Raw genomic sequence first — 26,433 nt, 5'->3', positions numbered from 1 at the left:
AATGTGTATAATTCATATGAATTATATAACATTTTTTACATTTAGTTTTTCTTGTTTTAAGATATATTAGACTAAAACAATGTAATATTAAGACTTGTTTTCAGAGAATATTATTATTTATATAAAATATTTGTTATTTCACGTTAAAAAAATAAAATAAACAATTCTGCATTTCGTGCTTTAAACTAAATATATTCTCTGAATATACAACAAAATATTAATTCTTATGTAAATGATTATTGATTGTTATTATTTATTATTATATGATTGTTTTATTGTTTTTATTGGGAAAAAAACAAGTCAAAAAATATTTTTTATATAAATATACAAAATATTATTAAACAAAGGCGTTTTTGTTTGTTTTTGCAGTCCACCATATAATCCTGTGTGTTCAGCCTTCTTATTTATGAATCACATGCAAAACTTTTGCATGCTCAGCACAATCCTGACCTGATTAAAAGGCACACAATAGTAGCTGAGATTCTCTGTGATGCTTCATTAATCCTGTAGTCCCATAAATAAAGACTTGAAAGGCCTTTCTTAAGTAATAGCTGCAGTTATGTGGGATTTGGCTGGGGAATGCAGCAGTGCTCAGGTAAAATCTGGACTGTGGAGGTGAACTGCATGGCTTTGGAGTCCGGGTGCACTGCTGCATTGCAGTGCTTTCAGCTCCATAAAAAAAGTGTAAATGCACTCGATTGAGCTGTGTGACTGGAGAGCGGGACAGAAGAGTGATCGATGAGTACTAGTGTGTGTTAGTATGTATTAAAGACCATTTCTTGAAAACCTTGAACCCAACAAATGACAAACAGACATAGCAGTTAAGGTTCTTCCTTTACTGTTGTTGTGCACTAGGGAAAAGTCCAAACTTTTCTAGCTCTCATGTGTGTCTGTGTCCTTTTGAGAGTGTCATGAGCTGAGAGGGAGGGGGAAAGAAGTAATCAAATGAGAGGAGGTTCTGTTCATTTGCTCCGTGATGGTCACGTCCAGGGCTGTCTGGTTGCTTGGGGAAACCAGACATGATGTAATTGTCAGATGAACCTGTGCTTGAGGGAGTGGAAAAAGGAAGAGAGCACAGTGACCAATCAAATTGACCACACTGTCTTGTGTGACTGAGACTAACACTGGACTGGTCTGGGAATCACTGACTGTCCAGACCTAGTTTGACAAAACACCTGATTATTAAGAAAAGAACTTGATTATTATTATTAAACAATATTTTTTACTTAAATACAACATGTTAATTAAAAATTATTCATTTAATCCTTTTTTAATTTCTTTTGTTTGCACTGTGAAAAGCAGGGTTATTGTCAACTAAACCTAAAGACAACCTGAAATAATATTTTTAATCTGAAATAAAATATATAATATATAATATATTTTTTTACGTTTTAAAATTAAATTAAACATAAAGCAGACTGAAAATATTAATAACAAATATAATAGTATTGAAATTTTACAGAAATAATACTGGTGAAAAGTAAAAATGTGTAGTTTCTGTCCTAAATGATTTGACCCTAAAAAATAAAAAGTAAATAATTATTATAATTATTATTATTAAACAGTATTGTTTTATTTATTTTTAATATACCTATTTTTTTACTTTCTTTCTTTCTTTGACACTCTCATTCTATGTCTTTGTATTAAACTCAGAGTTTAATAGACTTCTGTTGTTTTCTTTTCACTGATGAAAAGGGAATGTTCCTAACGATCTTTGTTTTTGGAGGAGCTTGTATTTCACCCTCACCTCCAAGCTCCCCTGAAGCATTGTAATTAAAAGGAGAGACTGTCATTTGTTAGGCCCTTGTGGTCTAATATGTCCCCCTTCTTGGACCATGAACCTGACTTCGTCTCAGCTTTATATTTTCATAACCTAAACCACCTGTCACAAAGACAAAGCCCACTACTTTTATAGGGAACTAAATATTTAGTTTGGAGTGAACGCCTAACCACTGTTAGCCTGGGCTCTACTGATCTCTGTGTCCTCAGGAAAGAATGAGTGAGTGAGAAAGTTTGAGCTTTGGATGTGCCCTTGTGCAAGGAAAAATGAAAATATCAGGCTAAAGAGAACAGTCTGGAACGGTGGACTGAAACCCGTGTGATGAGACAAAGATGGAATGGTTACTCTCCAGATTTTATACTTGGAATATTATTTTAATACCTTGCCGTGAACTTGCTGTTTTTACAGTTTAGATGATAAAAAATTACATTTGTGTGCCATTATGAATCTCAAATATATGATAAATGTGTTCATTAAATATTATATTTTTTCACAAATGTTATCACTGTATAATGTTCACATCTGGGGTTTGGCTATAGTGTATAAATATTTATAAATCTTTTATAAACTGAGTTTAATAATAAAACCAGATTTTTATTATTATTATTATTATTATTATTATTAAAATATAACATAAGATGTGGCAACATGGTGTGCTCATAGTTAATCTAGTCAAGCTTTTACATTTAACCCATTTGTTTATTGTTCCTCCAATCAGCCTTAATTAGTTTGATCTGACTCAGCTCACCAAGATAATTGACCACTGAAAACATCACAGTTAGGTAACATTGAAAATCTGCTTAATTTAATGACTTTAGTCAGCTTCACTAGTGGTTTTGCATTGGTTTGGTTGTATCAACATTTGTGGAGAATTTGATAATAAGTTTCTGTTGGCCTTCGCAACATAAATCAAAGAAACAACAGGAGAAAATGCTACACGTGACATTTTCTTGAGCTGTTGTGATCATATTTAAGTGTAAATTCTAATCCGGCCGTCAGTTTGAGGTGAGGTTAGAGAATATATCTATCACAACCAAGAAGAGGGGCATATGGTGCAGCACATTTTCCTACCAAAGAAAGTATAGAGTTTCCATAACTTATGTTGGAAATATATTCAATCTCAACTTGACTCTCTAGAGAAAGAGGATTGCGGATTTATCTCATAAAGAGACATTTTCAGTATAGTAAAATGGCGTGTTGTCACTTGAAGTCAAAGCCAAGATGATATCCAGAGCTCTGGAGTATGTGTCTGTGAGTGTGTGTTTCTCCAGAATTTATTTATAAATTAAGTTTTTCCTCTCAAGCATTCAAGGGTAACATTTAGCCGTTCGGTTTCGAGTGAAATGCATTTTGACAAAGGAGTGGATTTAATTGTGCTGTCAAATTCACAAGGCTTGAAAACAAGTACAATCCCCACACTGTCCACTCTCTCGGGCTTGAATTTGATCCAGTAATCAACACGAAATATGATTTGGGAATACTGCATCCCAGTACACTGTAGTTAGTAATCACTCAGAAAGCAACATCTTTGCATTTCCCAGCAGTGTCAGCTGTCATTATAAACGGTTTTCTCTTTCTGACAGTAGTTTCTAAATGTTTTATGGGTTGTGTAAGGTTAACCTAAACTCAAGTTTCCATATCAGAATCACACCATTCTCAGATAGCTAGCAAACAGAAGTCAAAATAGACTGATTTCAGCAAGTAATTATGTTTATATACTTAATTGTAAGCTTAATAGCTTGCATTGTGGCATGAAATGTTAGATACCTGGTCTTGCACGTGGTCTGTAGATTGTGGAAACACCCTTATTACTGATCTATGACCAAGAGCTGCCAAGACACTTTTTTTTACCTAAATGTGTCAAATTTTAACAAAGATTCTCAAGGCTGTGTGCTAATATCTGGACACTGCATTGTGGATTTGTGGAGTCATTTTTCTGTGGTTTGGTGTTGTACAAGAATCAAGCCATTAGTCTGATGTATACAAACTCTTCAGCAGGGAATGGGAAAATCTTTTCCTTTTTTAGCATTATTAAATCAATACATTCGGGGGTAGTTGAAGACGTCTGTTGGACTGCTGTGAAATTACTTAAAACCTTAGTGGAAAATATTGAGCCAGGGGCTTATGGCATGAAATCCTTTTTTCTGTTTTTAAACCTTGTCAAATTTTAAAAGACTTCAGTGGTCTGTGAATGAAAGCCAAAATCCTGTTATGCTTTTAAAAGGTTTGGGTGGGATCCTGCTGAGCTCTTTCTCACTGTCTGGCACTCATAGCATTTTACTCTGTATTAGTTTTAATAGGTTCCTCAATTCTGGCCCCTGACTAAGTGTTTGCCTCCCATTATCAGAAAGCCACTGATTATAGTTGTAACCTCCAGCTCATTAGATTCTGCTTTGGGGAGTTTTTGCATTATTTAGATCCTCACAGGACGCATACCACTTACTGTCACCACCACATACAAAACCTAAACACACACACAACTCACACACTAGCAGGGTAAATGGATGTTTCTTTAGCTGCTTACACTCAAATGTTCTAGGGTGGGATTTCTTTTTCTTTTTTTCACCAAGACTGCATTTATTTGATCAAAAATACAGTAAAAAACAGTAATTTAGTGACATATTTTTACAATTTGAAAAACTCTTTATATTTTAAAATGCAATTCACTCCAGTTATTCCAAGTTATGAAGCCATTCTAATACATTGATAGATAGATTTATTATCATCAATGTTGAAAACAGTTGTAATTATTTATATCTTTGTGCAAAACGTTGAAATTATTGAAATGTTTATATATGTAAACATGTAAAAGTCCTTACTGTCATTTTGATCAATTTAATGCACCCTTGATGAATTGGTGTTCATTTCTTAAAAAAATAAATTAAAAAAAATCCATATTACTGACCCATAACTTTTAAATGGTTGTGTAAATATAACTTGTGAACAGAATTATTAAAGTGATCAAATTATAAAATTGTCAAATTATGCATTAGGATTCATGAAAAACTACTTCACTCAGTTGCTTTCTGATAAAGGGAGGCAAACTGTTGGTCATGAAAGTCAGCAAGACAAAAGTAGTTGGCCTTTTTATTTCAGAAATGTAATTTCAACCACAAAAATGCTGTAACAGTACACAATCTGAGATGTGATGGAAATATTTATGTGGTTTGAGAAAAATGGAAAAATGACAGAATGATGAATGAATGTTTGTGATGAATGTTTTCCTGTGTTGAACTTTGTTAGAAGACAAATAAAGTGTGTTTATTCTTCTAAAACTTTACAAAGCCAAAGGTGCCCATTGTTTAAGAAAACCCATAGAAATTGCCCTGTGCATTCAATTTAGAGGAAGCTGCCCCATCTCGACTAGATTTTTTATCTGATTTAGCTGTATATCCCATAGCACTCCCCCTGTTGTGTTACTTGTGTTTGTACAGATGTCTTGGTGATTTTGATTCTCTCTCTTTCTCTCTCTTGCAGTCCTGGTATCTGGGGAACTGATCGTCACACACACGCAGACGAACCCGAGGAGGCACAGACATGGATTAATTTTTTTTTTTTTTTGTGGGATTTATGAGAAAAAAGTTGTGAACGAGATGCAAGAGGGAAAATCAGATATATATGCAGTATTTGTATACACACACACACACACACACACACACACACACACACACATATATATATATATATATATATATATATATATATATATATATATATATATATACACACACGCAATATGTGTGTATAGATATATGTGCACACATATTTATATATGCATAACAACGTACAGTATAAGATGCTTCAATACACTTTTTAAAAAACAGACAATGGAAATGGATAAGAGCGTGAGAGAATGGCCATAGATGGAACAGAAAAGAAGACAAAAGAAGACAAAAGAGGAGGATGTTTTTGTTTTTCTGGGAGGCCAGCCCGATCTATGGCGTATATTGGCGGACTCTGACTCCCTGCCTCCTGGAATGCCTCTCTTCAGTCCCCTCCTTCTGCTACAGGTGCTGCTTCCTCCTATATGCAAAATAAGTATCCTTTATTTTCTTAATGAACAGTGAAGAGAAACCCCAATGAAAGGGTTTTTCTGTTAGCATTTCGTCACAGGTTTGGAGGTGAGCGCGGCCTGTTTTTATTCTTTTTTTAAGTGCGCAAGGCAACACGACGTGGAAAAGGAACTGAAAAGGTTGATGCTTCCGTTCACATGACATTTTGGAAAAAGAAAACAAAGGAAAGGCTACTTTTCATCCAGTTTTATTGACAATCATGTATCTGCGTCCTTGGTTTCTTTCAGAGGGTGATGTTTTCTAAATTGCATTCTCTGCCGTTTGTAACGGAGTCCACTTTTTGGAGCAAACCTGTCATGTTTTTTGTACATCAGAGGAATATTAGTGGTACCTCAGTGACATTATACATCACAGTCAGCGTCTATACACACATGCACACACACTTACATGTAAACACACCTATCTTGAGGCAATGGCATGTACTGTTAAAAGCTACACGAGGTGTGTGTGAGCTGTGAAACAGCCCTCATAGAATGAGCCAGGGAATAGCAAGGGTGTATTAGCACCTTTCTCTCTTCGCAATATGAAAGCCCCTCATTCCCTGGACCCCCCTGTAAGTGTGTGTGCCTGTGCATCCGTGTGTTTGTGCACGTCATAAACATTGTTAGTCCCTTATTCATCTCTGTGAGTTCACAGATTAGGGTTTTTTTGATTCATGTAGATTCGTGGATTTTTCCACATAGTGACAAAGGGAGTTGAAATATAGTTCTGTCATTACTTGGACAGTATTGGGTGTAGAGGATAGAATTTTATGTTCTCTATGTGTAATTAGTTTAAATTCATTGGAAATTACAGGCATTGCACTACTTTACATTTTTATTTTTCCTCTTTTGCAAATTCCCGTTCGGCCTAATCATATGGAATGCTGCGGGTCGATTCTTTTTGTCATGTTCTGAACTCACGATAGATGAGCGTTGGTTTCCTAGTAGCTAAGAAGCAGATCAGAACAATCCAACATTTTGTATGTAAACGTGTCCATGTTTATGTGATTACTTTTATACAATTCCCATAGTTTAAGAAGTGAAAAAAAAAAAACAGGCTTTCTTTTTATTCCCCACATTTCTAATGCAAGAAACTATGACTGTTTTTATTTTGAAGCAGATTATACACTTTAATCCGTAGGAATGTCAATGATGTGGATGTCTGGCGTGAGACGGGCTGTAATGCCTTACGACGAAATACAGATGGAAGTCAGTGGCTATGCTGCCCTTCCCAGAGTACACTGGGAGGTGGACGCCTACGACCAGCATGTCTCTGGTTGGTTGCCTCAGAAATGGGTTATTCTGCACTCTGAGATGTGTTGATTTGTACTAATGAAATAACATCAGGGCTTAATCTACAATGCTACCGAACCCAAATCAAGAAGCCATGAAAAGTGCCTGAGACATTGCAAGATTTGCATTCTAATTCTTTTTTTTTTTTTACTTTGACGTTTTGCTTCATCTTCTGTGGATTGTTGTTGTTGTAGGATTTTGAGAGGTTGTTTTTATGCCCAGAGAGAAATTGTAATAGGCCTTACAAGCCCCCAAGCCCCTCAGCTGCATGGGCTAATGCTTAGCCACAGGAAACGCAAACAGCTGAGCAAAACACACACACACACACACCCTTATAATGACAGAACATGACAAAACCAACACATATCAGAGCTTTACTAGGTACCCTCACAAACACACACACACACACACAGACACACCGATATGATATAATATCCACAAACTCTGGTTGCTTTAGCTAACCTGTTATAATGGCTTTGTGTAGACATTCTATTGAGTTGACCATATAAGGCCCAGAATACATACATGACTTGTTTTAATGGTGCTGATATGAAAATTATATGGAAATCTCTATGTATTAATTATATATAACTGTGCATGGTGCTTTCAAAAGAAAAATCATGAGAATTAAGCTTAAATGACCACCGTATCACAGACATGGGCGCATGGCAGATGATCTTAGTATTAGCTCTGAAACAAAATATCCTCCTTAACAACCCCCTTTGAGCAAAGAGCCAATGACACAGATGGATTTGACCTTTGTACTACATTGGTTTGACATTTATCCAACGATCCCTCTTCTAGTTTGCACGATATTTTATAAAACATATTATGTGCCTTGCCTTTAGTTAAGAACGACAATGCGTCATTTTAAAGGAGTCGATTAATTTTTTGTTTATTTGATGTAAGCAGTGTCACAAAGGAAAATAATGCTGCATGTTCGATTGCCTGTCATTATGAGAATTAGACTAGCAGGTTACCTGATAGCTGTAGTTTTGGATGGGTGAGAGAGGCTTTTTTTGACCCTCTTCCTCTTCTAATAGCACTGTAGTTGGCATGAAATCTTCCCTGCATTATTTTCTTACCGTTTTATTTCCCTCTTCCGTTCTTGTAATGAGATAGTAACAATCTGTGAAAGATGCAGTACCAGCTCTTCATATCAGCTCTGAGCTGACGTTTTGATTCCGTTTTCATGTTAAGCTTCTCTTAAATTGTTTAGATTGTATGTTATTATGTGTTTAAATGAGTTCGTAACCATTATGGATGTGAAGAGGATCGGCCAGAGATGGACATAATAAAAATTAGATGGCCATCCTCTATAAACCCATCAACTAGTTTTGCTCTGGTTTAAATTCCACAACTGGGCACTTAAATAATTATTCTGCAATCAGCAATACTTTACATCCCCTCACAGAGATTTTTGCTTTATATCAAAGAGTCAAATTTACATTTGATAATTTCAGAAAACCCAGGCTACAGTAGAATGTGTTTTGATGTGTGACCATTAATGATTACTTTAATTCGTTGATTATTTTAATAAGTTATTTTACTATTCGAGTCCCTTGCATATGTCTACAAATTAATTGTAGAATGCTTTCATAGAGAGTAGTTGAAAAGTATTTGTCCAATTCAGTGTACTTCCACAAGAACAGCAAGAAACCATTGAACTGCTGACTATGTGTCTTTTAGAAAATGAATTAATACACCAGGATGCTTCTTCTTCTTCTTCTTCTTTTTATAAAATGAGATGGTAGAAGATAATTTATAATTCGTAGTGTGTAGTGTCAGGGCAGAGAATTGCAGAGGAGAAGATATTGTGTATTTCTGGAGCTGGGTCAGGAGAGGCCATGTTGTAGTTTGTGATGCAGTGTACAGTATTGTTTCTGCAATGGATATTGCAGTGCTGGTAGCTATTTAAAAGTTTAAGTCGAATGAGAAAGAACAGGAGATTTTGTTTACATCATGCATGTGGTAAGATCTTGGTCGTGGATGATTTGTGAGCCTGCTGTTGTCCACCCTGGCCGAATCGGAGTGCTATAGCAGAACGGCATTCCATCCATACCATGATCCAAACCCTTTACAGAAGTGCTAGCATCATTCAGCAAGCAATTTTCCTTGTGTTTAACAGGACAGGCAACGGGACGGGGGTCTGCCTCAGAGAGTGAGGCCCAGATGAATTATTTTACAGTGGTTTTGAAGCAGAAATGGCAAATTTTATCGTTGTAAATGACTTGAAGCTCCGACGAATCTCGCCGGTCAGACTTGCACGACCCGCTGCCTGTCCTGTGAAGATTTGCACTGCTCCATTTTCATCTTTTAAAGCTGTCAACCCTCTGGCCAGGTTGGGACGGTGGGCTCAGTAGAACAGGATCGTAGTTTCGCCAGCGCAGCGGCTCTGTGTGAGCTCTGTGAGCATGCCGTCTTCGTTTGCTTTTTGTATATGATAAAATTGGCTACACGCGGCTGAGAATTTGAAACACTTGAAGAGCAGAATGTTGCCCCGATGTGTGCTTTTTAAAGTGGCCACATGTGATGATTGAACTTGCTATGACATGAGCAATGCATTTGAGCTAATGCATGTAAAAAAACAGTATCTTACTGTTTGATTTCGAAACCCTTGACTAATATTTTTGATATATTATAATTTTTATGCGTGTTGTTGAAATGTTACATTTCAAACACAGTTATCTTGTGTATAAAGGCTTACCATATATCCAGTAGAATGAGGAAAAGACAAATGTATATAAAAATGTCTTTTTTTTGTGTGTAATAATTTTTTTAATGTTTGTATTTAGTAGACATAAGCTTGTGGTCAAGCCACAAAAAATTTTGAAAGCTCCTTCTAAAGGATCTGCTGTTGAGAAGAAAAAAATGTCAGCACCATTAGCACACACCTTTCACACAGTTATCAAGTTTTATTTTGATCACAGAATATGGATTCCAGTAAATTCAGCATCACTTGTCGTCATTTTAAACAGATCCAACAGCTTCACCGAGCTTTATGCAGATTTTTTTTTCTCTTTTGTCATGCTAGCTTCATGATCTTTGAACACATTTTTCCTGTATTTCTACTTGGAAGATTTCACTAGATAATCTGGTATTTAAACTTTGTCTAATAATACTTCTATTTAAGGTTTGCTTCTCTGTTGATATTTTCAGCCTTGATGATCATGATGAATAGAGACTAATGATGAGAATGAAAGAAAGATGGAGAGATGAAGTTGCTTAAATGGCATCCATTTATTTACCTGTTGTCATTTATGTGATGAATTTATCCTTTCAAGATGTTGAAATCATGCCAGGTTCCTGTACACTGCAAACCTCAGAGGTTTGAACTGGATTGTTGAAGTAGAAACACGTACAGTCACACTCCAAAAAACATCTTCTTAATCAATACTTTGTCTTTTTCAATAAAAAAAATCTAAGATATATATTACAAAACACATTACCATTCCAAAGTTTGGGGTCAGTACGATTCAGCAAGAGCACATTACATCGATCAATAGTGCCAGTAAAGACATTTATAATGTTATTCATTATGCTTGTTTGCTTTTCCATGCTTGAATGGAAACGAATCATGGTTTCCACAAACACTGAAAATAATACAAATGTTTCTTGATCTGCAAATCAACATATTAGAATGATTTCTGAATCATGTTACACTGACAACCATCACAAGAGTATATGACATTTTGAAGTATGTTCAAATAGAAGTTCTTTTAAATTGTAAAAATATTCACTGTATTTTGATCAAATAATCAACTTTGGTGAACAAAATACTTCTTTCAAAGAAATGTAAAAGATTTTACTGAGCCCAAACTTTTGCATGGTTGTGTAGTGTACTATATATATAAATGAGATGGTAGAAGATAATTTATAATTCGTAGTGTGTAGTGTCAGGGGAGAGAATTGCAGAGGAGAAGATATTGTGCATTTTTTGAATTAAAAAACAAACAAATCTGGACAATCAGTGGCATGGTTTACCTCAGCCCATTGATCGTTTTATGGAGTTTGTACAGGCTAACATGACTAGCAGGACTTTAGACCTCACTCTTCTGAGTGCCTTTCTGGATTCAGCATCAAGCTGCTGGATGTGTGTGATCTTCCCCCTGGTTTTGTAAGATCAGCCTACTCATGCCCGTATTTATTCAGAATTGTCCGAATGTGCATCACTGAAAAGATTGTTTAATTCTGAGGTCCATGCACTTTAATTAGACATCGACACATGTAATTATGCTGAATAGAATGTAAATTTCCCAAGTCCAATTTCCCTGTTCACCCACTGACATAAACAGGATGTGAGGAGACCTTACTCCCTACTGCATTCGTGAGAGAATTAGACATGCATGACTGTTTCATTGTACTGTTTCCTTTTCTGGTTTGTGTAATGTAAACCTTTATTGCAATACCATGAACTTTGCATGACCAAGGTAGATAGAACCATGAACGTGCGGACAGATCATTGTTTTGTCTCCTCTCAGTAAGGGCTGGACAACCACTTCAGGGCAGAGGCACTGGAATGCAGTTTCTAATCTTTCCTTCCTTCCATTCTCAGTATTGTGGCACTTGGCAGGATTTATGTCGTAGGTCTCCAAAGTTGATGAATTGATATGTGACTTGCTTGATACTGGCAGCAACTGGTGAATCTGAAATTGAGGATGTGCAGTTATGTTAGTCTGCACCAGTTTGAAACCAATAATAACAGATCAATCGAGCTAGCAGTAATACACTAAAGATCTGGAAATTGTACTTGTGTAAAATAGCTGAATAGCATCTATGCAACTAATTCAGGCTTTATACTGATATCTTTGTGCAGAAACTTCTTTCTAATCTTAAGAACTAAGTCATCTAAGCTGGGCTAAACCTACCATTAATTATAATTCTCAATTAAAGTGAAAAAAGACTGTTAGTTTAATACTGCATTTACTTCTGGTCAGAATTAACATGTCGAGATTCAAGATATGAGATGTTCACGAAATACCTAATCACTACATCAAATCACATATTCATGCTCTTTGCATTAAATTGATCAAAAGTGACAGTAAAGACATTTTGTGTTTTTGTAGCTTTATAAACTTTAAATAATCCTGAAAAATATATGTAAGTTAAAAAAAATCAGTTTTGCCATTACAGAAATAAATTAAAATATTAAATATCTTAAAATAGGAAAGCTATTCTGATTGTAATATTATTTCACAATTTTTGATATAATATTTTAGATTTTTGATAAGCTAAATGCAATTTTGGTGGGCCATAAGAGACTTCTTTAAAAAAAAAGAAGAAAAAATTACAGAGCCCAAACTTTTGAACAGTAATTCTGACATGATGTGAATGTAGCATTATAAAATTATTTGCCCAGGTCTGAAACAATATGCTCCTGAGAGTGCATTTATACGTAGGTGAGCTGACTGGTTATACTGACATTATCCCATTGAAGGAATGCAATTCAAACTTCTCAAACACTGTTTCAGATACTCATGTTGCTGATTGAGCTGTGGGGGTGATGGATAGTTTTATTCTGAACTTTGATGACATTTTACTGCAGCGTTGATGGTGGCACACTGTTTCTGGGGTACAGTTCTACAGCAGATTAATATGAATGAAGACCCATCCTTAATTTTTGTAGAATGGCTTATTATTTTTGCACTCCCTTTTTGACTCTTAGCAAACCAGCAATTTGAATCGAAGGTATATACATGGATATAAACACTGTAAGAAATACCAAAATGGGTTAAAAAAACAATTTTAACATGTAGTGCCTGTCATTTTACTGCTTTGCTTTGGTTACTCTTCCTCGTCCGTGTGTTTCTATATAAACCATGAGCTGTTACTTGGGAATTTTCTGTCCTGCTGGCATCATCTCTGCAGTGTTGGTCTGGATTGGATACACCTTTTGTTTATCAAATGCTTCTTGTATGTTATTATCCAACCAAGGGGCCACATTTGCCAAAAGCCTCTCAATAACACAACCTCAGAGTGCCGCAACATATTGACATTGAGGTTAGTACAGTCTGGCGATGCTAAGAATGATAGCATGTGCTAAGGGCTTTTCAAAATCTGGCCCTAAGGTTAAAATGGCTTAAACGGGGTGAAGAAAGTGTCTCTGTTCAAAGAGGAGAAAAGCCATTCATGGGCTTTGCAATTTATGCAATATTTTGATACGTCTTTCATAAATTAATTGCCAAAAACACCCCGACATACCGCCATCTCCTGAACGTTAGAGAGCCCCAAAACAGTCACGCATCAATGTTTCAGGGTGCCCTCTGTCCCATTACAACAATTGTTTTTATTCCGAATTAAGGTTTAATTTCTATGAATATTGCTATCTTTGTCATTTTATTTGTTTTTAAGCATGCTGTTTTCTCTATGTTTGGACGCTTTGAGTTGAAAGGACGAAGGTTGAAATGTTTTTCAGAGAGCATTCTAATGCAGTGTTAAATTTCAAGGTTTTTGTTGGTTTTTCCTTCCTCTTTTTTTAATCACATTATTCTTTACAAATATTACAATAGTAGTTACTCATTAAACGCTTGCTTGCTGCACAGATAAACACACTTCACACCAGGAAGGTGCATGTGGACTTTTAGTTCAGACATATTCACAACTGGCATGATGACGTGCATACATGTTCTTTTGGAAAGCATTGGATTTTTGTTATTTGTCTCTGTTTCTCTTAAGAACCTCGCTAAATTGTAATCTATCAGCATAAGTCGGTATGTCAGTTTTGAAACGGATGGGGAAAAAATTAGTTTTTCTCATGCACAACAAACTAAATTTGCCATGTGTTTTTGAACTGGTGTGAGGGGGCAATTACAGCTTTAACAATATTTCATTATAACATTGTATTCAACCATCGCTGTTCGCAAAAAATAAAATAAAAATAAAAAAATTGCTCATGAATACAGTACTGGAAGTATGTTTCCCTATGCAAAAAAAATAAAGAAAATGAAAATGAAATAAAAAAATAAAATAAATAAAGCTATGCTACAACTCAGAAATTAGGTGACTGTGTTTTTCTTTTTGAACCAATTAGACTGATCAAGTCTGATCAAGTTACTTGGCAATCTTGAATGTTCCTGTAGAATGATCTTGATTATCAGTCATGTGTGTCTTTTGGAAGTGTGATATCATTGCTTTGTGTGTGTTGGATGTTTATTAGCTGTTCACATCCGGACGGAGACAGGCCATGTGCCTGAGGATGATCTAATTTTAGCTGAGCTAAGCTCTCACTATTACTATTTCGCCATCACTATTACAATGCCAGAAAGGGGTGCACGATAAATATGAACTAGGCCCAATCCCAATTCAATTTTATAGCCCTTCCCCTACCCCTCCGCCTACCCCTTCCCCTTATCCCTTGAAACAGAGTGTCAAGGGGTAGGGGAGAAAATATTCCCCCAAGGATTGGGACACCACTACCATGACGTCACACGCCATCATTCGTCGTCTAGCGCTTACAATACACACATATACTGGTGTGCATTAGAGCCTTTAATTATCATCCTGTATTAATGAGCTGCTTACTGACACACACACATATCGGAAATTGCGCAGCTCACACATCCAGGAGAAAATAAACTTGTCAACGCTGCCCCACGACTTTTATTAAATACAGTTTAAATACTAAATTGCTACATTATATTTTCCAGCGACAATAGGATACAATCGCTCTTTTTAAGTAAACTCACTCTAAAAAGATAAACGCACAGACGTGAATACACTCAATTTCCATTTCCCTTTCTCTCTCTCTCTCTCTCTCTCTCTCGCTCTCTTTCTCTCTCGAATAAGCAATATTTGAGAAAATGGTTTAGCAATATATAATTATTGGGGGGATTAGTCTACGGCAGTTATTGCTCTGATCAGACATATGCTGTGGCACTATCACGCAGTCTGTAATGATATGACGTTAGCAAATATTAGCGATTTTTTGCAAAGATTTCTTTGAGTAACATGACCGTTAATATAAACTCACAATTGAATGTAATATACCTGTAAAACAAAAGATTACTTTTCGTTAAAATCTTTATGCCAAAAATGCTTACAAATTTTCTGTCTTTTAGTTCGCAGTAGCAGCCATGTTGCCGAGATAATTCATAAAGCCGGTTCTCTAATCAGCGGTAAATTCCATCAGGTGCGTGATTTCACATAGAGCAGCAGTTACTTACAAATTCCGTTGTTAACTGACAAGCTACGCAAATCCACGTTCATTATCAGTGTGGATTTGTGCAGCTTGTCAGTTAACAACGGCTCCGTGTAGTAACAGCTGCTCGATGTGAAGTCACGCACCTGATGGAATTTACCGCTGATTAGAGAACCGGCTTTACTGACGAGATACGCATTAATTATCGGCCGATATTTATCTTGCACCCCTAGTGCCAGAGAGAGGAAAGATGTTGCTGGTCATGTCATGATATTTTATTTCTTATTATAATGATGCGTAAAAAGAGTATTTTATGGCAAGAACCATTTTGGGTATTCATATTTTGGTAAAAAATGTGTTGCTAAATAATTAATTAATCCCAAATCTTTTCAAATAAATCTACTGAATTTAATTAAATGTAAGGTTGACCTAGAGTCAAACATGACTGAAGAAGCAAACTTAGTGAACACACAACATTGTACTCTACTTACATTAGCTGTATTTTTCATGCTAAATCTTCGATAATAGATTTTGTCCTTGTAATTGGCACTCGATAACGGTTATGCAGGAAGAGAATGACTCATTTCTATGCAGAACAAACTTTGAATTGACAAACATTTTAAATGACAGTTTTAATTCTGTGAGCATGAGCTGCATGGAACAGGAGAAATGGAAGAAAGAGAATGAAAGACCGAGCTGAACACTTGTGGTTAGAGGTTTGTTTTCGGTTCAACTTGGCTGAGGAGCATAACACACCTGACTCTAATCATCCCTCAATCCATTAGCCCAAATACAAGATTGCTGGAGCTGCTTTTGGAAAAGTATACTTTCAGCTCTGGAAAGGAAGTCAAGTTTTATTTCATTTTAATGGTTCAAAATAGCACAAGCCAGCACAAGGTCCTTTTTCTTTAAACATACAAAGGGAGTGAACGAGCGCAATAACACTTGCTGAAAGCTTTGCGTGAACCTTGCCAGAAGCCCCTCATGAGCTCACTGCAGAATGGGAGTCAAATTCCATAACAGACACTAACCAGAAGTACCAGTTCAGTTTCACTATTTCCATAAAACATTAGCAAAGCAATGACAACCCTGCATAATTTTGTTCTAAAATTGATTCAGGGGATGAAAATATGTAATTAGCACAAATTACATCATAGTTTTAATTACGAAAAACATCTTATATTACTATATATACACCTTATATGTCTATATGCAGAGAGACAGATGTATAAAGTGATAAATACAGTAGGCATATGGGCTTTTATATTACAATTGAATAAAAAAAGCTCAATACTGAGTTACTTTTTAGAAGGTTAGTCTATTTTTCTCTTCAAAGAAAATGTATGAAAGCAAAAGTTCTTAATAAATCAGCTTTTTCAAACAATTCAACTGAGTGAATGAATGTATCTGTTGTCACATATTCTCAGAGTAGGTAGGGGGTCATATGATGTAGCTAAAAATAACGTTATGCAATACATATGCGGATTAAGGTTAAAAAAAAAATATTTCCACAATGTATATTATTGTTGCTACTCTAATGCCCCGCCTTTCTGAAACATGCTGATTTTTACAAAGCTCATCGTTCTGAAAAGTGAGGTGTGCTCTGATTGGCCAGCTATACAGTACATTTTGATTGGCCGAATTCCTCAAGTGTGTGACGGAAATCTTATGCCCCTTTCAATACTGTGATGCAGTGTCCCAGTGTATTTCTAATACACTTATAATTTGATTAACATAACAAATTGAAAGTGCCATCTGAATTAATCTGCAGAAGGTATCCTGTGCTCATCTGCTGAGTACACTTTAATATCTTTTATTATGACGGTTTACACTAAGAACATTTGGCATGCAGCTGTGAGACTTTTAATATACATAAACTACACCTACTCTTCTCTCTCGCTAGTGCTCATGTGCCAGGTCCTGTTCTGCGCTATATTCACTATATCAACCATTAAAAGAACGGCTCTCTCTATATATAAGTTATAAATATAGTTACTGTTATTACTATTTCTTGATTTCTCATGATCTTGAGATAACTGATTGTTTTATCGTGATCTAGGCAAAACAAAACAGTTGTGATCATGAGTTAAAAAACAAATCGTTATTTTCAGGCTTCTGTACTTTTGCATACTTTTTGATTGGACTGTTAAAAAACACCTTATCTCGGTTTGAAAAGGGCCAATAATCAGGAAGCGCCCCAATTTAGTTCTGCAGAGGCTTACCCTACGTCCCAGTGTTCATACTATCCATCCTAAGAATGTGAGATTAGAATAAGTGTGTCCCAAAGCATAGTATGTTGAAAAGATTATGACAAAAATCCCGGATGGTCTACTATTTCAGGTAGACCACAGCTGGCAGATCAACGTGCTACTTCTTTTTTCTTTCTCTGATGCGGTTGGAAGTCAAATGAAATGAAATGTGGGGGATGTTAACGGTGACAGGATGATTGACAGGCCAGTTTACAGTGACAGGGTGTGTGTAACAATGTAACAGATTACTCTTCTATTACACATAGATAAGCATGTACTTTTTCTTCACAAAAAGAGTACATACTTTAAGTGTGCTACATTTGGATGCAGCCTGTCACTCGTTTCCCAACTCCTGAATGAATCAGTGAATCGCTTGAGTAAATTAATCTGTGCTTATTGGGACCTGTAACAGATACTACAGACTTTAGACTTTTTTCTACAAACGTAAAGCTTCAAAAGTGATCAGAGAAATGAATTGGCCTCATGGTTTAACATTTATTCCAACACAGATATAAACACATGTAAATTACATCTTATTTAGAGGGATTCAACAAGTCATTAAGAGGCAGTGAGCAAAAGAGCTTGATGTGGTGCCCGGTGTGACTAGTTTTTATGATCTTTAGTCATAGAGTGTGCTGCTAACAGCCCAGCTCCCCAAAGCCTGAAGTCTGAAACTACAGTTCTCCACTCCAAAGAAAACAGCTTCGCCTCCAGAGCTGCCTGAACTGCAGCTCGTCGGCAAGAGGAAACCCAGCTCCATTCATGAGTCTCTAAAGGAACATTTTAATTACAGGCTGAGCTGATGTTGGCTGAATGATGAGGACACCAGCAGTGCCCAACACAACGCCTCTAAACATATGGTAAGTCAAGGTCACAGATGTAAACATGGTATATACAGGATAAACAATTGTCCTGTTCTGTAAACATGCTATTATTGTAAACATGTTCATAGGTCGGATATCACGGAGCAATTCAGTTTTGCCATGTCATCATTTCATCCAAAAAGGATTAACTCCAAGGAGTTAATAGAAAGGTGAATCTTAAAGGTGTGCACATTCAATTTACTTTACTTTCCATTACTTTACTTGACTCTTTCTGAAAATTCATATTATTTGGTTTTTATATTCTTGACATTTTTCAGAATTTAACAACAAAAACCAAACAGAACCGGTCAATGTGAATCGATTTATCTGGATGTATAATCTGATCACAGTGACTGTAACTTTCTTTTCCAATCTGTCTCAGGTTCTTTCTTTTCTTACTTAATATTTTTTGTCAAGCTTGTGAGCCTGTTTAGGCCCAGTCTAGTCCCTTATAGTCCCTATATTTATTTATTAATCCATTCATTAACTTCATTATTTAGTCCCCACAATAAAAATGATGCAAGTAAAGTTCATGAAAGGATGTCTTTTGAGCGCTATGAATTCAATTAATGCTGTTTTATATCAGGTTCAGTGGATTTTTATCTAGGTGGACTTATAAGGAAAAGTTAGGGTTGTGGCCGCTCTTTTTATAAGCCCACTTGAAAAGAAGCATATGGATTATAATTACAGACAAACCATTACCTTTTTTCTTTCCTAAAATGTTTTCTTTTAATATGGTGATCAACTGTTGTTCTATGGTGTCTATCTTAGTGAGCATTACTCCAGGATTGCTCCACATACTCATTAAGTCCTTTTTAATTATAGAATATTACTTTTAAACACTATTAAAATAAACTATGTCAGCTGACATTTGACTCATTAATCTCTTCATTTTAATATTCTTATCTATACTTAAGTTATATGAAGAAGAAAAAACAATGTCTTTAGGGCTCAAACAAGTTTGCATGATTTCAAATAACTCAATAAATAAATATTCAGTCGTGTGTGTGTGTGTGTGTGTGTGTGTGTGTGTGTACAGACTGAGGGTGGTCCATTCTTTGTTCTATTCTTTGAGCGCTGCAGAAGTTTTAATTGTGATTTTTTTTATTATATCTCTAGACTTGCAAGTTCAAAGTGATTTCTCTTTCCTTGGTTTCTCTCTAGATGTGCTTATGAATTGAATATTTCGATTTACAGTACGTGATGTGAAAGCCTTGTAAAAGCATGCAACAGTAATGGGCTCCAGATGTCTTAACAAAGGACTCCTCTCTCTGCAATAAGATCACAATCAGGTCACTCCACTATACAGAAACCTCTGGAGTGAGAGTGGCATGCCTATGCAGTTTATGTTGTGAGTTATTTGTTGTATATAACATTTTAAACTTATGCATTACGTAAATTATTTTATCCAATTAAACTTACATTGCATTCACACTATACAGTGCATTTAATCAGGTATTGGTGATCTATGATCTTGGTGTTGCCTTCACCATGCTTGTTTAAACCGTTAGCTGAATGTTAGCTTCTCAACTTTAGCTTTAGTTAAAATTAATAATGTATAGTATTTTTTTATAGCCATATTTTATTTTTAAAAAAATGTAAATGGCATTTCAGTTTCACTACCATTCAAATGTTTTGAATTAATAATATAATTTAATTTTTTAAAGAAATTAAGACTTTTATATAGCATAGTGTCAGAAAGACTTTTACAATGTTGCAAAACAATAAAAATAATAATAAAGAAAGAAAGAAAAATCTGTTCTTTCTGTTTTCTATTCATCAAATAATCCTGAAAAATGATCGTAGTTCACACAAAAATACAAACTGATCATAACAAGAAATGTTACCTAACTACTAAATCAGCATAACTTCTGAAAGATCATGTGACACTGAAGACTGGAGTAATAGCTGCTTAAATTCATCCTAACCATCACAGGTATAAATTACAATAAAATAATATATATAATTGTAATAATATTTCATAGTTTTGCTGTTTTACTGTATTTTGAATCAAATAAATGCAGCATTGGGGAGCATAAGTGTCTTAATAATCTTGCTGGTCCTAACCTTTTGAGCAGTAGCATTTATTGCATTTATTTTTATTGATTCAAGAATGAGAAACCTGAAGAGCTCAACTGATTTACTGATGGTTGTTTCATCAGTATCTCTTACCCTTACGCTTCAGAATGTTTTTATCTGAGGTTTTGTCATTTAACTTCACAGTAATGAACGTTAGAAGAGAATGAAAAATGTATCTGTTACCAGCTCTCAAGTGATGCGTGAAGCAAAGATGACGTCGCTCGGGAACCAGAATAAAAACAACGAAATAAAAAGTTCAAGGCAGCGTTGGTAAATGAGAAAGAGGAGACTCTCTCTCTTTCTCTCTCTCTCTCTCTCTCTCTCTCTCTGGTTTCATGCTTCACTTATTGCTGCTGACTGTAGGCTTAGTTACTGTCACTCATCAGCGCTGTTTCAGCTAAACTGTTTCCCATATTTATAAACCTTGAGAAGTACAGCCGGACAACAACTGCCTAGACACAGTTAAATGTTAATTAAAATGTAATGAATTACCAGTAGTTCTTAAGTTAACATTAAGAGTGTAAACCACATAGAGGCACCATATTAATATAAAAAGCATGTGTTAGGGATTGTATTACATCATAAAAGCACAACAGTTTTGCTAATCACAGATGGTTCATTTAGGCACCGCCAGACCAAAGTCCACTTTAACTTTAAATGCTGTAAACTTTAAACTACAGTTTAACACAAGTAGCCTAATGGTCTCCACCATTAACACAATTGAACACCTGGCCATTTTTTCTGCAAATTATATTTTCATCATATAATCCCTTGAGACAAGTAAATGGTTTCAAAGGCAAAACTGTGTTACATCATTTGACTGGAAGCATTTAACATGTCCAAACTGCCAGTCAAAATGAGTAATGGATCTCATACCCATGTCCATTTAGCATATATACATGCTGAACCCAGACATGTCATGCGAGTCAAAAGCTAGTTAATCAGAGCATTATGTGCACAATGTGACTCATTGAGAATGTGCTCTTCAAATCCAGTGTTCTCACTACCCTAATGAATATCTCAACTTTAGGCAAGTTACAGTTACAGCAAAGTAGTAAAACTTGTATGGATTATGTGCCAACAAATAAATAAATAGCAATAATAAAAATAGAGAGCACTACTTTTATACTTTTTATAATGTATTTTATTTGAACTTTAGGTTAAAGCTGTGACTAGGCGAAGGCTGCTCCGTCTGGTGGATGATTTGAGGAACAACACTTGTAAAGACATAAAAACAAAACTAAGACCACAATTAGTAAGTTCAAATAATATATATTGGCATATTAGATAAGTTGATATGTAATTGGAGAGTGACTCTGTGCTAAACTGGCATCATTTCCAAAGAGAAAGACTTGTGTGCTGCAGGACTGTGATCATCTGTTCTTCTCATTAGAAACTGGTCTGCTTGGTCTCCTCATTTGCCTCCAAATCAGCCGCTTTGTTGTCATAAAATGCAGCCATTTCATCCTTTTCTTCTAGCTCATCTCTGCAAGGTGAGATAATAGACAGTTTTATAGACAGATGGACAGTTTAATATTAATAAAACTCGTATTAATTGTGACCCTGGACCCCGGTTTGACTCCTAACCCTAGGGTTGTGGGTTCAAGTCTTGGGCCGGCAATACCACAACTTAGGTCTCCTTGAGCAATGCACCAAACCCTCAACTGCTCCCTGGGTGCCACAGCATAAATGATGAACACTGCTCTGTGTGTGTGTTCACTGCTGTGTGTACGTGTGTGTTCGGATGGGTTAAATGCAGAGCACTGAGTATGGGTCACCATACTTGGCTGTATGTCACGTCACTTTCACACTTTCAAAAACAGTCAGAAGGGTATATTTTTTCAAAATTGAGATTTGTACATTATACCGAGATACAAGTATTTGAAAATTTGGAATCTAGGGTTGCAACAAATCGAAATATTGAGAAAGTCACCTTTAAAGTTAATGAAGTTAATGAAGTTCTTAGAAATGCATATTACTAATCAAAAATCAAGTTTTAACATATATTTACGGTAGGAAATTTACAAAATATCTTCATGGAATATGATCTTAAAAAAAAAAGGATAATTCTGACCCATACAAGGTATTTTTGGCTGTTGCTGCAAATATACCTCTCTCTTATGAGGGGTCTCTTATGCTCACCAATGCTGCATTTATTTAATCAGAAATTCATTAAAGCAGTAATATTGTAAACATTTTATTGTTATTTTAAATAGATTTACTATTTTCCAGACCATTTGATGAATACAAAAGTTCAAAAGCATTTATTTGAAATAGAAATCTTTTGTAAGATTATACATTGATATTATTAGAATCACTAGTGTTATTTTCTTATACATTTTTCTGACCCAAACTGACCATCTGAACAGTAGTGTATAAATACAAATATACTGTCAGAGTATTATGTTAATGTTTAAACGTGATATGTGTTCATTATGTCTTAGGTGTGTCTTTGCTGATCTTGTATGTCAGGTGTCTGAACGTGGCCTTGACAGTATCTCAAAGTGTTTTCAAGAACCGTAAACTCTGCATCACCATCATGACTAATCAAACAATCTTTAACTAGAAGCATTACTGCTATTACGAACCTCTAAAATGTGTTTCAAGCATGAAATAAAATAAAATGCATTGTACTGTCAAATGTTATGTAAAACAGAAGAATCAGGTATTTTATTACCTTTGTAGATTTTATTGTCATGACTTAATGGACAGAATTTATTGTCCTGAAACATTTCAGGTCAGTACTCACTTGTCTTTCTTGAAAAAGAGTCTTTGCGTGATGAGGAGGACGAAGACAATGAAGAGAAAAACAACAACGGCTGTCAGTCCCACCAGCCACGGCTGTAATGTGACTTTAGTTGTATCTGATGATGCCCGTTGACCACCTGAGTAGCATTGTATCACATAAAGTTTACTAAACTTTTATATATTAAATAATTAAAGCATGTCAAATTTAGTAAACTATAAAAATTAGTACATTGAAATGTATAAAAATGGGGGAGAGAGGAAAGCAAAAATGACAAATCACTCACCAGCTTGAGCCTGACAAATGGAGGCAAAGAGTATTATGAAGGCAAGGATATTCTGTAGATGAACCATGATGAATTTACAGTCCGCACACACTGCTGCGTTCCTCTCAGTTGTCTGTGCATATGTGAAGGATTCTTGGTGTCCAAAGTCCAAAATCCATTAGAGAGATCAGAGATCACAGCGTGTCACTCAGAGAGTAAGTGTGCATGATTATTCTTAGACAATCTCCCGCTGAAGACGTCACGTGCTGTTATGCTGTAAAGACAAAAGATTTACTTAGCAATCTGGCACAGAACTGAATCTCATGCCAGTCTAAACTGCTGTAAGGGCTCATAGACACAAAGATCTCTATTGACTATTGATATTTCACTAAAGAACTCTATTGCAACAGTATAATTTATATAAAATATATTAAACACTTTATTTAATATGTGAGTTCTGTTGTAACATTTGGACAATGTGTGTTTACATGCGTGTATGCTACTGCTCTCATAACTGTTCACAGATTTCATGGTGTGTAGATAAACATGTTTTTAATCTTATGGGCAAAACAGAGGAAAAATAACGCTGTCTCAGCTTGCAAAAATTTTGTCCAAACAAATTCTCTCTGGAATATAATTCCCTGCTCCCTGTGACCACGTGCTGATGACTAGCAAGTTGTCTTAAATTCATCTTCTATTTGATACATCCCAGCTTCCTGTTTCAAAAAAAAAGTATTTCAATACAGAAAAATTGCCAAATAATTTTAACCTGTATGTACATAGCTGACACAAGGGATTCGTGTGTGTTAGTTTTAAAAAGATTTAAGTACATTAGTGTTAGCATTCAGAGGAGAAAAATATTGTATTTATTTCATGCTAGCTGCCGCTAACATATATTTAAATGGAGGATGGAGCATGAGGCTGAATCCTGTCCGATTAAACCCAGATGGCTGGCAAGTCTTCAGAAAGTTCTTGTATATCCTCATCTTTCACCATGGCCTCCTGCTCAGGCACTGCCTCTGGAATCCAGACTGCCCTAAACTTATCCCACCTTTCCCAGAGAATCTCTGGCTCTTCCACAGGCTGCTCTCCAAACAGGAAATCTACAGGACACAATACAGGCAAGAGTTCAGTCTCATGCATGCTAATGTGTACAACAGACCACTAGTGTCTTCTTTATTGAAAGTAATAATGCTTGATGTTTTGCAGATAGATTTCTTCAAAGGTTTTTTAATTTTTAGATGTTGTCAGCTATAATGATCGTGAAGTCTAAGAAGTTCAAACCAGCCTGAGCTATACAGATGCATGCTTTCATTCAACGCAATTTCCATTACATTCAAGTTAAGCATGTTATGAGGCATTCCCAAGGAATCAAGCCCATGAACTTGGTGTTGCTATTGCCAGCCTTGGCAAGCTGGTATTCAAGCTGACGAGCCAAAAAACAAATAAAAAATAAACCAGCAAACTATCTTGGGCAAGTTTATGTATTTGGAAAAGCAGTCAAATGTTTTCCAGTTAAAAGGGATTTTTAAAGGGATACTCCACCCTAAAATGAAAATGTAGTCATGAATCACTTACCCCCATGTCGTTCCAAACCCGTAAATGATCTGTTCGTCTTCTGAACACAATTTAAGATATTTTGGATAAAAACCTGAAGGCTTGAGACTGTCCCATAGACTGCCAAGTAATAACAGTGTCAAGGTCCATAAAAGGTATGAAAAGTCGTCGTCAGAATACCATCAGACGTGCAATCTGGGTAATATGAAGTAACGGGAACACTCTTTGTAAGCGAAGAAAACTCAAATAATGACTTTTTTATTCAATAATTCCTTTGTCAGCGGTGTCCTCTGTGTCACTCCATATCACCGTGCTGTGTATGCTCTTCTGTGTCATCCGCGTCACAAGAATGCGCTGTTGTACGTGTATTTAGCTTCGAAATTAGAAATAAAAAAGTGCAGAAAACCTGAAAAATTTCCTTCAGAAATCATTGTAATATGCTGATTTGATGCTCAAGAAAGAGTTCTTACTATTATCTGAAAAAACCATCTGTTGAATAGATAGTTAAAACATTATAAATATCTTTTATAAGTTTATGAATGTCACTTTGGATCACTTTAATGTAACTTTTATTTCTATTATTTGAATTGGTTTTGAATGGTATATAGTCTATATATAGAATGTTTGTCTTTATTTATTATTTTAGGTTGGTTAAGATTAGAGGCGAACTAGTGATTAGAGGCAGGGTTAGATACATTATATCTGAAAGTCAGTATAAGTTAGCTATGTTTATGGTCAGATAATATTATAATAAGATAATATGTTATGTACATGGCCTGCAAAGCTTTTTTTCCTCATTGCTTTCTGTCTCACACTCCTTCTCTCTCTATTTCTGATACTGAATGCTCATTAGACTTCTTCCTTTTTGCTTCTTATTCACACAATCACAACAAAGTGTGTCACAGTATGATGGCTTCCCTGAATGACTGTTTCTTCATTAGTGGCTGTGACAAATGAAGTCACCTGGGTTTAGCCTTTTTTATTAGGTGTCTGCCTCTCAATACCTGTTGGCATATTTTAAAGTGCAACGTAACCAATGAAGTCAATGAAAACTCATTTGTAATTTTGTCGTGATATTCCGTTCAGATTCAGTCCAGGTCTAAAATTCTAAAACATATAGCCCTGGTTTCACAAACAGGGCTTAGCTTAAGCCAGGACTAGACCTTAGTTAAATTAAGATATTTAAGCAGCTATTACAAAAATGCCTTTACATTACAGGTGTGCATCTTGACACAGAACAATGACACTGACATTTGTTAAGATATGTCAGGGCAAGATATTTTCAGCTGAGAGAGTTCTGAATGCCCTGACTTCATTTCAACCATGTAGCAGCAACTTCTTAATGTAACAACTGGACATATCTGCAAGCCCAAACACAAGGTCATGTGGATCACAACAGGATGAAGAAAT

General features: G+C 35.6%; 2 protein-coding genes across 6 annotated transcripts in view; one reads left to right on the top strand and one right to left on the bottom strand.

Moving 5' to 3' along the window:
* Positions 1 to 14,122, top strand: part of LOC128018751 (nuclear factor 1 C-type) — a 94,614-nt gene extending 80,492 nt beyond the window's left edge. For all 5 annotated transcript variants that reach the window (XM_052604487.1, XM_052604485.1, XM_052604488.1 and 2 more), the window contains one exon: positions 5,258 to 14,122. In XM_052604487.1, coding sequence (XP_052460447.1) covers positions 5,258 to 5,278 — 21 coding nt within the window. In that variant the 3' untranslated portion in view covers positions 5,279 to 14,122. The remainder of the gene's footprint in view (positions 1 to 5,257) is intronic.
* Positions 14,123 to 21,576: 7,454 nt separating this feature from the next.
* Positions 21,577 to 23,652, bottom strand: LOC128018061 (small integral membrane protein 24-like). The gene is made up of 3 exons (XM_052603445.1): positions 23,488 to 23,652; positions 23,205 to 23,340; positions 21,577 to 21,941 (listed from the first exon to the last, which is right to left on the bottom strand). The coding sequence occupies exons 1-3, from the start codon at positions 23,552 to 23,554 to the stop codon at positions 21,845 to 21,847; spliced, it is 300 nt and encodes a 99-aa protein (XP_052459405.1). The 5' UTR covers positions 23,555 to 23,652; the 3' UTR covers positions 21,577 to 21,844.
* Positions 23,653 to 26,433: the final 2,781 nt, after the last annotated feature.

The sequence above is a fragment of the Carassius gibelio genome, chromosome A8 (assembly GCF_023724105.1).
Source record: "Carassius gibelio isolate Cgi1373 ecotype wild population from Czech Republic chromosome A8, carGib1.2-hapl.c, whole genome shotgun sequence".
Lineage (NCBI taxonomy): Eukaryota > Metazoa > Chordata > Actinopteri > Cypriniformes > Cyprinidae > Carassius > Carassius gibelio.
This window is presented reverse-complemented; position numbering and strand designations above follow the sequence as displayed.